General features: G+C 40.0%; 1 protein-coding gene across 1 annotated transcript; it reads right to left on the bottom strand.

Annotated features, from left to right (window-relative positions):
• Positions 1–225: 225 nt before the first annotated feature.
• Positions 226–12,090, bottom strand: LOC100547905 (solute carrier family 13 member 5). Its single transcript, XM_031556440.1, has 10 exons — positions 11,962–12,090; positions 9,043–9,171; positions 8,107–8,243; positions 6,689–6,903; positions 5,086–5,257; positions 3,494–3,616; positions 2,760–2,972; positions 1,886–2,007; positions 1,478–1,596; positions 226–1,302 (listed from the first exon to the last, which is right to left on the bottom strand). Exons 1-10 carry the CDS (start codon positions 12,064–12,066, stop codon positions 1,171–1,173), a joined length of 1,467 nt encoding a protein of 488 aa, XP_031412300.1. The 5' UTR covers positions 12,067–12,090; the 3' UTR covers positions 226–1,170.
• Between the last annotated feature and the right edge of the window lie 6 nt (positions 12,091–12,096).

Raw genomic sequence — 12,096 nt, 5'->3', positions numbered from 1 at the left:
CTGTTTACTCCTGATCTGTCAGTTGATAGCATAACAAGATGGAAGCAATCTTACCATGGATGAAAAGACAGGTAGGAAGAGAGTGGTTGTGGCCACATTACTGGTGCATTCGGTGAAGACCGCTATAATAAGGGAAAGTACTGTTGCAATGGACCAGGGTGGAATAGATCCTAATGGAGTCATCTGACGACCCAGCCAAGCTGAGAGTCCAGAGTTCTGATAAGAAAAAAGTATTTTTTTCAGTGAGGTTTCAGGGAGGTTTAAATTCCCTGGCTCAGGAGCATAAAACTCATTACATGTAGTGTTCCTAACAAATAATGCTAGGAGGCTCCCAAATTATATAACTTCCCCTCATGAAAGTTCAGTAATCTGTCACATACACTAAAAGGAATTCCTTGCCAATTGGACATAACACTCAGCCACACTTCCCTGACTTTCCTAGAGCCAAAATACTTGTTCATGATTTGGTTATATGTTTTTGTTTGTTTGTTTTTACTAAGCAGAAATAATTATTGCTGAGACTACTGGGAATACTTAATGAATCACTCACAAGGTTACTACAATGCATTTTTAATGTTTCTGAAGATAACAATGCTGTATGAATATTCTATGTTATGAAAGTACAGCAATAGATTCAAAGAGCTTACAGAGCCTTTGACTAGATAGCTTGCAATATTCCAGAGCTTTAATAATGTACACATAGTGAATGTGAATGAATGTAACAGACCAGAGCTTTAATTTACCCCATTGTTTAAAAACTGTCTAGGCACAAAACTTAGATCTCAATACAAACTTCCCCAAAGCATGACGCTCTTGATATTTAAGGCCATGACTTTGATGCATCTTAGTACATCTTTTACGAAGAAGTAAAGAGCGTAGTTTGCCTCAATATCCTTTCCTGTTTGTGGAATTCAGCTGCCTTTTCTGTGAATTTATGAACACAGGATCAAACAGTGGGCTTATGGAGCACAGCATATTGCCTGGCAACAACCATTCACAATAGATTCAAGAAATCCCACTGTATGTGATTTTTTGAAAATATCTACTCACAATCATTTTCTTCCTGATCTGCTCAGAAACAGTTTGTTTAAATCTGAAGATTTATGTCCCTTAAACAAACCTCAAATGGTTCTGGAAATCTTACAAGTGTTACTTATGCTTCTATTTTTTCTAGTCAGGGATGGGATCAGGATGACAATACAAATAAGAAAGGCTGCTCTTCTTATCTCTGCAGCCAGTGAAGGTCCCAATACATCCAGGGCTCAGATAAATTAGACAAACTTGATCAGTGCATGCAAGTTCCTGAAAAAGAGGTAGAAACATTCACCTTTCCTCTTTGTTTTTGCTAATTTGTATCTACCTCCAAATGCAAACATTTCTACTGAGTTTGCCTTTGGGTACATGCCAGGAAATGCACAGGAAAACAAACCAGGCAAGTCCACCTCTGAGTTAGAGAAAAATAAATATCAGAACATACTGCGCTTGCATCAGCCAAAGCAAAACCTCCTCCCAGCAGCAGCACAATGCTCCAGGGCATCTTCCTCTGAACCACATTCCAGTCTAGCAGTGGGGCTGATAAAAATGGCTTTTTAATATCTGAAGTGAGAAATGAAAAGCAGAATATATTTCAGGAGAGTGAAGCCATTTTATCTCCAGTTCTTTAAGATACAAGGGAAAGGTCCAGCAGCCAGAGGTATGTTACTGAGAAACCTGCACATGTAAGAGTAAGGATAACACATACAAGCAGGGAGCTTGCCCCAGCCCTGCACAGGATGTTTGTGAAATGAGATACCCTGAAGAAATGCATGCAAATCAGGAGTGTGTTTCAACCACATTAGCTGGAATGGGGTAACTTTCACAACATTACAATGCCTCTTTTAAATACCTTCTTCAGTCTGTTCAGTGTCAGACATGCTTGAATTCCAGCCTATGAATTTGGGTTTATTAGCAGGAAGGATAAACATTAGCAGGGCAATAAACACAGCAGGAGCAGAATCAGTGATATATCTAAAGGAGAAAAGAGAAGATAGCTTAGAAAATAAGACATTTGCGTTCCAGAAAATGGCTGCCTTTCAGCATTGCAATCAGTGTACCTTGTCATTCTGCTTGGGGTCTATATTTTAACAGATTGCTAGTTCATGACTCAGGTATCTTAGACCTACCACAGCACAAACATCATAAATGAAATCAGCACACTATTAATCAAAATAATATATGAAAATCTTCTGTAGGCAGGGTTACCTCTCTGGAAACAAGCCAAGACTCAAAGACCGTATTCCAGTGATTAGCAAGAAAATTACCTGAAAGATCTTCCTATCACAAGTTTTATGTTCTTAATATGCCACATTACATAACATCAGGTGAAGAAGCAATTCAAAGCAAAGAATTGATTTCCCAGTGGTTTCTATACATGCTATTTTTTCAGAGATGATAGTACTGAATACTTAAATACCACAGCAAATTGTAACACATGCAAAGAAAACACTGACATGTACTTTTGCATGGCAGAGATAAGCATTGCAGAATTTTATCTTCCTTTAGGAAGCTCAGCTTGCCCCATGTCCCAGTCTTCAGCCTTCATTGCAATACAAACTGTCAAACAGTTTGTGGATCTCATGCGTGAGAGAGAATCCAGCACAACAAACACAAATTCAAATATGGTTGGAATGAACGACCCCCAGTCAAAACAGAATGTAAGAGAAGGGGAATCTGATTCCCATCCAAGAGAGTATAGGATGAAAAAAAACCTCAAAACTTACTTTTCTCCTTCTGGAAAGAGCCTGCTAGCCCAGCCTTTTACAAAGCCTGGGTGTCTGGAAAACCACAAGACAACCAGCAAAGCAAACATTACGAGGACATTGAATTCAGCATAAGAGATAGGGCCTAATTTCTTCATTTCTGCTTTCAGCACGTTGTATGCAGCTTTTTCTTTAGCAGTTCTCACTGTCCCACATCCCCAGCTTTTTTTAAAGCTTTAAGAAAAGGGAGAAGAAAACATTGTAAGCATTAACACACCAGAGGAATTTACCATGCCTTCCTCAATGAAGCTGTCCCTTCTCCGGACAGGCACAGACTAAAGCAGAGGGCAGGAACAGATAAATGATAGTGTCAAAGTATTTCACATGCACATGCCAATTTTCACAGAAAAATGGAGTCTGTAAGTCTGTCCATTTTGGTGCAACCTAGTATGAAAAACTCAGTGTTGAATCAAAGGCAGCAAGATACAGGCATGCTCATCATGGTCTGAAATTCTGAGATTTTAAATTGAAAAAGGCAATTCTGTCTGAACATTAACAACGTCTTACACTTTTACCTAGTGTGACTCTCCCCAAACGTAAAAGGTTTCCAAACTTCAAGAGCTGCTGTGAAATGCAACTGCTCCCAGTTACAGAATGAATAACTCGCCAGTGCTTTTGTTTTATCTAGACTTGCAAGTGACCTGATCTGCATTAGCTGAATGGTTTAAATGATATGAAGTAGTTAAAAAGCTTACTTGAATCCCATGAAAGAGCACTGAAGCCACAGCCACGCTAATACCAACATCAGAATCATGTTTGGAAAGGCAAACCCAAACCAGGAAGCAAAATTCACAACGTCATTATTGTTGGGGTATAATCTGAAAAGAAAAATGTTTTCCATATTAATGTAAAAACATTCAGTAATCTGCCTTCACTCCACTATGGTGTGGTGACAATTAGACATGTACATCTGGGACAACCAATACTAGTAAGCATAGGCAATACTCATTACCTAACTAAATAAAAAGGCAGCTCTAAATTTCAGAACAGAAATTAAGCGATGCTGTGATAGTTTTCCCTATATTCTACTTTAAAGCAGACAGGAGAGCTCATGCTGACATTTTAGGTCACAGTAAGATAAGCATTGCTGAAAGACCTCTACACCTGCTCATTTATTCCATGATGTGATGTTTTTTTCCTCCTCCCCCTTCATAACTGTAATAGGAAAACAATAATTTTCTCTTGAAGTTAATAGCTGCACTTCTGCTCATTTCAGTAGAAGATAAAGTTGCTACTTGGCTCAAAAGACCGAAGCCAGAGTTTTACGAACAACTTTCTGTTCTTCCCTGCATCCACCACTAGATAAGAAATAGCAATAGCAAATTTTCAACTAGGTGATAAAACCAATGGATAATCTAGTTGCTCCAGTTTAGTACTCCAGTAGAAGGATGGAATGTTGAGCAACCATTGAGGAGTCTGCAGAATTTTCACTGCAGAGAACACTGCATTTAAATAAATTCGTACAGCAACTGGATAAATCAATACGATAAGAAAGGTGTTACAATTACAACAAAGGTGTGATGACAGAAGGACCAGCACAATAGAAAAGTTCTATAAAAGAAGATCACTTACCCAGATCAGAAGAATCTAGGTTCACAGGGGAAAGCTTCACCAAGGAGAGAACTCCAAAAAGAGACCCTTCCCCAGTAGCAGCCAGCCCTCAAATGAGGTCTAAGAGAGGAGCAGCCAAGCTCCACCCCTTCCAGTCATACAGATGAATTGCCTTCACCTGTGCTCCCAGAGCTGACTGGATCCCTTCCCCAGGTGCTCAATCAATGGCTCAGGCTGTGACTCAACAGTTCCCATCTTAGAAAAGATTATTTGGTAGATAGCTCCTCTCTTTTAAAACAGTATCTATATAGTTTACATAGCCATAGGGAGGAGAATTAATAATACAACAGCAGCTAAGCTATTTTTACCACTTTTCAGTGTGTTTATGAGAAGACTTAATCATACATTCTTTTCAAGATCCCCACTGCAGTTGCTCTGTTCATGTACTGCATTTTACTTGAAAAAGAGGAGGCAGAAGAACCAGTATCTCATATTCAGTCAGCTGTCAATTACCAACAAGTATTTCTAAGTTTCTCAGATCTATCATACCATCACACAGCTTCCTAAAAAGTGCTGCAGCAGAAAAATAAGGCCCATCACTTTACACACATTTCTCATTTCAGTTCATCAGCTGGTTACTGAATAGTTTAACAACTGAAATGGCTACTATGAGTTTAATGTGTAGGTCACAAAATTGTGTGGCAGTAAAAGTAAAGAAATAGCAAGAATGACTTACTGATTCATCTGGCCTTTCAATACCATGTTTGGCCCTGTTCCAGTCAGTGTTGCGGTTCCTCCAATGCTGGCAGCATAGCACACACACAGTGTCATTCCCTTACGTATACGTTTCTTCATTTTCTTTTCCTCAGAAGATCTGGTGCCATCAGGAACTTGCCCATTGCTTATGACTAAATACAAAGAACATAACTTGCCTCAGGTGCAAGGTTCGGAAGGTGTAAAGTTCAGGTCAGGGCCTGCAGACTCAGTTCTTCCAGTTTGTGCATGCCAATTATTTTAATTTTAAAACCCCACAGAATACTTCCCCAAATATTTCAGAATTATGTTCATGAGGTGCTGAGGAGAAAGGTTGATAATCTGGCTCTACATGATCCGAGGATGCTGTTGCCCATCTTGATGCCACAGTTTCTAAGCAGCAATTTCCTATTTCACAGAGAGTTTACCATCACCCAGAAACTGTAGTCATGAGAATCCTTTCAATACCACAGTAAGAACTCAAGAAGTTTTAGCAGCTGCAAATATGACAGAAAAAAAACCAAAACAAAACAAAAAAAGAAACCAAAAACCAACAAACCAAACAAACAAATAAGAAAAAAAAAACCAAAGCCAAAAAACCCAAAAACCAAAACCACCCCAAACATAATTCTGGCCTGGCACAAACTGTTTAGATCAGTGTGAAATTTTGCTGCTGTGCCCATTCTGCTCTAAGATTAACAATTTAATCCTTAAATCTGACTGGACTGAGTGAGACAACGAATGTATAGCAATTACAAACAATTTAACAATAGCCAAGGGTATTCTTCACTCAAATTTGTTGCTTTCATTGCATGTTAGAGGTAAATTAAGTAGCAAAGCCAAGTAGTTCCTTCTAAGAGTACAGAAATCCAGCAAAATTATTAACTCCAGTCTAAGTGCAGAAGTTTTTGAGACTCAAAAATAAACACTAAAAACAGCACAGGCAAACTTAAAAAATTATGTTAATACAACTGTTTGGAAGCTAGCAATGAGAAAGCCTGAAGAGCACTCTCTGACCTATTAGTATTCTCTTGAGCTTGCATGAGTTACATAAACACATGCAATTGCGCCTGAGCTTTGCACAATTGTGCATTCTCCCTTCACAGTGAGGCAAGACATCACACAACCAAAAAGCAGAGATTTCTGTTGTATCTCAGCTATGCTTCCAAAGTCCAAACAAATATGGCAATTGAGTCAATATCATAACAGGGCAATAACTGGCACATGTGAACTGCCTCATACACTGCATCTTCCACAGACATATAATCCTTCTGTCCCAGGCAGAAGGTTTGAAGTGTGGGACATGGTATTCACTACCAATCTTTGAACTCATTCTTGTACACAGTCTCACAGGGAATCATGGCTGATCAAACTACTAATTCTGTGAAATCACGTCCATGAACATCACTAAGACATTTCTTCCTTCTCTGAAAGAGAAAGGCATCACAGATTGATTTTTAATAGTATTTAATAATATAGCCCTCTGTACTTGCACAACAGAGCAGTGAAATTGGAGAAACTCAATATGTGAGCTCTGAGTGTAACAAATTCAGTGGAATCAACTCATTCCTTTAGCAGGTCCTTACCCTCCACTGGAGTGGGATCTGATGCATTCTTTTCCTCCAGCTCAATCACTGTATTTGTTTGGCCAGTTGCTTGTTCCATCATGGTCACATCATTCTCTGTGTTGTCCATTTGATCCAGGACAGCCTGAACAATGGGAACCATCATAGCAGTGGTTGCTGTGTTACTTATCCACATGGACAGGAAAGCAGTGACTATCATAAACCCCAGCATGAGGCTGAAAAGAGAGAAACAAGCAGAGGAGAAAGGAGGAAAAAACAGACACCGCTAGGCTTTGTAGTTACTGTAATTTAGAGAGCAGAGTCCATACAGGGATGTGCGTAGTCTCTGATAATACAAAGCAGAGACAGATTCTCTGCTAGCTCTGCCATCTTCATTGAAAGAATTCAAGAAAGGCATTTAGCTCCTTGATCTGTGCATAATTAAGTCCACACTACCTTGTTCCCAGTAGCAAGAACACAGAATTTATCCAGATTAAAATAAAATGAAATGGCAGCTCTGTAGAAGTGAAATATAAAACTGTGTTTCTTCCCTGCCTATTGTCATTGTGACTGAAAACTGCTTTTGCATCTTGTAAATTTGGCTTTATCTGTAGATGCAAACTAATGGATACTGGATGCTCTTCACCACCATCACCTTTGCAACACTTCTGGCTGTGTAACTGGCACCACTTAAGTATGACAGAAGGAGCACATGGCTTTTAGGTGAGGACCATGTCTCCATTCACACAGATGTTGGTGGCAATCCTGCTTCACTGATGACTTCAGGTCATGATAAAAGGATTTGATAGGAACTGTGAATGCCAGCACATACAATAATACATCAGCTGGGTAGCAACAATATAGATGAAACCATAGCCTTGTGGTTGTACAGAGATTCAGCCTAAAACAAGAAGGAAGAGAAAAATTTATCTCACCTGTCTTCAGACAGGAACAAACAGGTATTTGGATTCCACTCAGATTCTTACTGCTTTGCAGTTGATAAGAACTTCTTGTGCACGAATCATCTGCCCTACTATAGACAAGCCTTTTTCTTTTTGATGACTATACAGACAGTCTAGCTATTTGAATCGGAAGTGAATGCTTGTGTTTTGAAAACTGAATTCCACTCAGTAATTTTATCCAAGAATCAAACCGTGGACACAATAGGAAATGTGAGAGACTATAGAGATTGGAGTTGACATAAAAATGAAAGTATTTTCATGCCATTCAAGTCAGCAGTCACAGGCGCCCTACCATTATTATGTTTTTGGATAAAGGGCAAATTAACTGTTCCTACAGAAGATTTCACCTCTGGAAACTCTGTACAAGTGCAGCAAAAGAGCTTTTTGGAACTCCCCTCCTATGCTGACTCTTAAACACCATACGTAGGTCTCTGCTATACTGACACAGGTAAAGAAGAGCTAATGTAACATTCTTACAGTGCAGGCTTCACCCCAAGTATCAGCAGGACTCTCAGCGCAATCCTTTTGTGAAGATTCCACCGTTCAACAGAAATTGCAACTATCAGCCCTCCAACAAAGAGCATATTTGTGTCATTTAGATACTGCAAGCACACCTGTAAGACAAAGAAGATAGATCAGGGGATCAAATCTTGCCTCTTGCTAGTTTCACTAGTATTTCCTGCCTTCCTCTCAAAGCCATTTAGTGCACCACGCCTCACCCCAACATTGTCAGAAAGAGCAGTGGCAGCCTTAGAACTGCCTCCAGATTCTGGAACTCTTGATTCCCTTTTTTAGTGCTGAACAGCCTAAACTGGAAAAAAAAAAAAGATTGATAGAGGCTCAAAGTATCATGTAGGTATCAGAAATGCCAAATTCCAAAATAGATTTCCCAGAACTTCTAACGACCTCACCCATCCTAACTATTACTGGCCAATAGTAGACGTGGGCTATAGTACCTAAATGCAGTGTCTCTCACTCGGGCTAAAGCACTACTCTTCCACTAGCATAAACAGCCAATTATCCTTTAGCAGCATGAGCTTCAGAGGGGACACAGTGTACTTGCTGGCATTGTACTGTCTACCCTGCCAGAGGAAGTTTGCCTCATGCATTCTGAAATCTCCCAGAAGATGTTAGCAATGCTCTCTAATTCGGTGGGTTCTGAACATACAAACTCCTGGCACTATTGTGATGTTTTCCATCAGGATCCATGCCCAGAGGACATTTCCCTCTACCACCCCAAGTCCCACATCCTTAATATTTTGGGAAAATACATATTCGGTTCAGCATTTTCCCATACCAGAACCCTGCTCAACATGTTCAAAAACAGCACCAGAAATTGAATGTTTTCCTACCAGTGAGGGATCAGAGCAAATCCTTTTATCAGATATGGAAGGAGTAAGAACTGTTCCTTACTGATTTAGAGCTCTGAACTCCAAGCAGAGGGAAAAATACCACTGGCATTAGGGAAGTAACAGCCAGTGGGATAACTTCGGTGCACCAGTACACAGCCATGATGATGATGATATACGCACATTTGGCTTCCTGCAATATAATGGAAGACATAAGTATAGAAAACTATTCTTACAGATAAGAAACACACTGCTATCTCTTCTAAGGGAAACCAAACATTCAATTGTCTGTAGCTTAACAGAAATAGGTAGCAAGGACACAAGGATTTAAACTTGTACATTTTAAGTCTTGTTCAGAAGCCAGTTGCATAAAAAGTCTTTTTGACCGTCATGTGTTTTCTAATGCCTTTACGTAAAATGTAGGGCATGAAAAAAAAAAAAAACGAACCTTCCACAGCTAGGTAAGTACAGTTTGCAGTGTGCAATTACCGCTTGGCAGTTGAGGTAAGCAAATTTCACACCCAGGTGCCAAGAATTTCTAACAGTGTTTAAGATTTGGGCATTTTTATTTTTAGTAATCTATTTTTAAAGGATGCTTATAGATGAGTATTTCCTAGTATAGGTGAGAAGACTGATTGACATTCAAATGTATTTGAAGTGTGTCTTAGTAACACACTTGAACCCAGAAACTGTATCACTGAACAATTTAGAACTATATCTCTTACCATTTAGAATTTTTTTTTTTTTTAGCAGCTAAGGACATATGAGATATTAACTTGCTTTCCCAAATCATACTGTGTTTACCTAATAAGGGATCTAATTCTCTAATAAGTTATCTAATAAGAGGATTCCCTCATCCCCTGTTGTAACATGACTCTTTATACCATTGGTCACACATTTCTCTAACCTAGGCTTCCTTGGTTTGTACTTTCAAAATTGTTAGGAGAAGCAAGCATTCATTAGCCTACAGTAAACAATGTTTTAAAGCTTTAGTCAAAGCATTCTGCTCACAGTTTGTTCATATTTAGGGTATGTGTTTATAGGATCTGATTCTAATACACAAATGGGACTTTATTGCAAAAATAAATGGTGTTACAGTGATAGTTAAAAATTGCTATATGGTTGTATTTATAAACAGGGAGGAGTTGAAGAATTAGAAAACAGTCCTTGTAAGTAATTTTTTTTTTTTCAGGTTTAGAGGAGATTAATTGCAGGACAAGTTTTGAAAGAAATGTTTCTAGTCTCATTAGAGACTAGAAGATATCAGATAGATCCTATTTTAATTTCTTTCCTTGATAAATGTGAGGTGAGCTTATGATTGAATTTAAGCTGTACAACAGTAACTAAGTGCAAGAAGATACTGTAGTTAATTTATTTGATAAGATAGATGAAAGACACACAAACTACTCTAGAAGAATATTACTTTAAATAAAAAAATACAGAAAAAGCTGGTTTTGCACAGTGGAGAGTAAATAATTTACATGAAGTTCAAAAATACAGCCATGTTTGTAAATTAACTCAAACGTCTACAGCTAGTTTGAACAGCCAAAGTTCTGAGATTAAATAAATAGCTGTATCCACATCTATATACATCTGTGATTTATGGGAATAGTGACAAAATGTTTCCTTGGTGTGTGTCTGGACAACCCAGAGCAATCACTATGACTAGTCTTCTCACTGAGAGCTGAAAAGCAGCTACTGATGGAAATGGTACTCTCCCATTGTGTAATAATGTGATTTCCTAGATAAGACTGATGACACAATATTTCTCCAATTACTGGGAAACTGAAGAGATACTCTCTTTTTTTTTCTTTTTTGTTTTTATATTTATTTTTACCAGGAAATTGTCCTAGTATTGATCACAGTAGTGCCAAACAGCCAGAAATTCCTTTCCTTAAGGCACCAGCATTCAAGTGAAGAGCGAGGTTGTTATTAGACTGGTAAGCCAAAGGTTTTTCTTTTCTTTTTTTTTGTTTGTAAACATGTTTAAAATACACCTGCATAATGCTCCTCCTGTAGTTTAAAATATATGGATCATCACACTCAGAAGAAAGACTGCATTTAGTCCTAGAATAGCTAAAGCCCTAGTAGGTGAAAATACTGTAAACAGAGGTTTCACATTTTCCCAAGAATGCTACAAGGTTTTAAAGATAAAACTCTTGGTAGCTCATTCCAGCTTCATGCTGATGTAACTGCGCTGAAAGCAAAGGAGCTATGACACCCCCCATCACCAGAGGAAGATGGATGTGGAGTACACTGCATTCAAACCCATCTTATAATCACTGCATAACGCATAGTGCATGGCTTCCTAGTGCTTCACTGGATGAAGAATGGCACTCGGGAGCACTCTTAAAAGCATCTCAGTGTCTCAGCAGCAGGCCTACAGAGAACAGAAGTCACCCCTTTTAGCCCCCTAACTCCCCACTGACAGTTATTCCTAGATAACCTGGAGTGCAATTCTACACATCCAAGGCAACTATGAATATATTTATCTTTGGGTCAAAAAGAATTGCACCCAGTTTGCAAGATGGGTTGGGTCTGTGGGAGCCCAGGCTCTGGCACTGGCATATTCCTTTGGATGAACAGATGGGCATGGGGCTCCTGTTTTGGGCTCCTTATGTGAGCTACACTGCCAAGCACCGGCACCATTTGAAGATCATTAGGAGCAAAAGCAGTTCAACACATCCCTGAGCCCCAGGACTGAGAGGCTAACTGAGCTGTGAAGAAACTCCTCTGGGACAGGGTGCCAGGAAGGTGCTACCTCAGCGGCCGCTCAGGTGGCATAGGAGATACAGCGCCAGGGACCGAACGGGGAGCGCTTTACACAGCGACCGCCCGCTCTGGGGGGATCCCCACACGAACCCGAACCGCGGCCGCCGGCCGCGCTGGGTCAGGGGCAGCTGCGGGGCTCGGCCCTGGGGGCGGAGAGTGAGTGGGTTCCTTTGGGGCAGCGGGTTCCCGCTCGGAACCCTCAGGCACTTACCCGCGTGGGCACAGTGATCGGCAGCGGCAGCAGCAGCAACGGTGCGAACAAGAGGATGGCGAAGGACCGGTACCTCAGCAGGGGCCGTGGGCACATCGAGACCATCTTCTGTGGAGAGACGCAGTCAGGGCGCGA

This window comes from Meleagris gallopavo, chromosome 21 (genome assembly GCF_000146605.3).
Source record: "Meleagris gallopavo isolate NT-WF06-2002-E0010 breed Aviagen turkey brand Nicholas breeding stock chromosome 21, Turkey_5.1, whole genome shotgun sequence".
In the NCBI taxonomy this organism is placed as follows: domain Eukaryota; kingdom Metazoa; phylum Chordata; class Aves; order Galliformes; family Phasianidae; genus Meleagris; species Meleagris gallopavo.
The sequence above is the reverse complement of the archived record's forward strand: the minus strand, read 5'-3'. Positions and strand labels throughout refer to the sequence as shown.

Coding starts and splice junctions, on each gene's coding strand:
- LOC100547905 (XM_031556440.1), bottom strand. CDS start 12,066: ATGGTCTCGATGTGCCCACGGCCCCTGCTGAGGTACCGGTCCTTCGCC. Junction 9,172..11,961: donor CGATCACTGTGCCCACGCGG/GTAAGTGCCTGA, acceptor ATTATATTGCAG/GAAGCCAAATGTGCGTATAT. Junction 1,597..1,885: donor CACTGAACAGACTGAAGAAG/GTATTTAAAAGA, acceptor TTCTCACTTCAG/ATATTAAAAAGCCATTTTTA.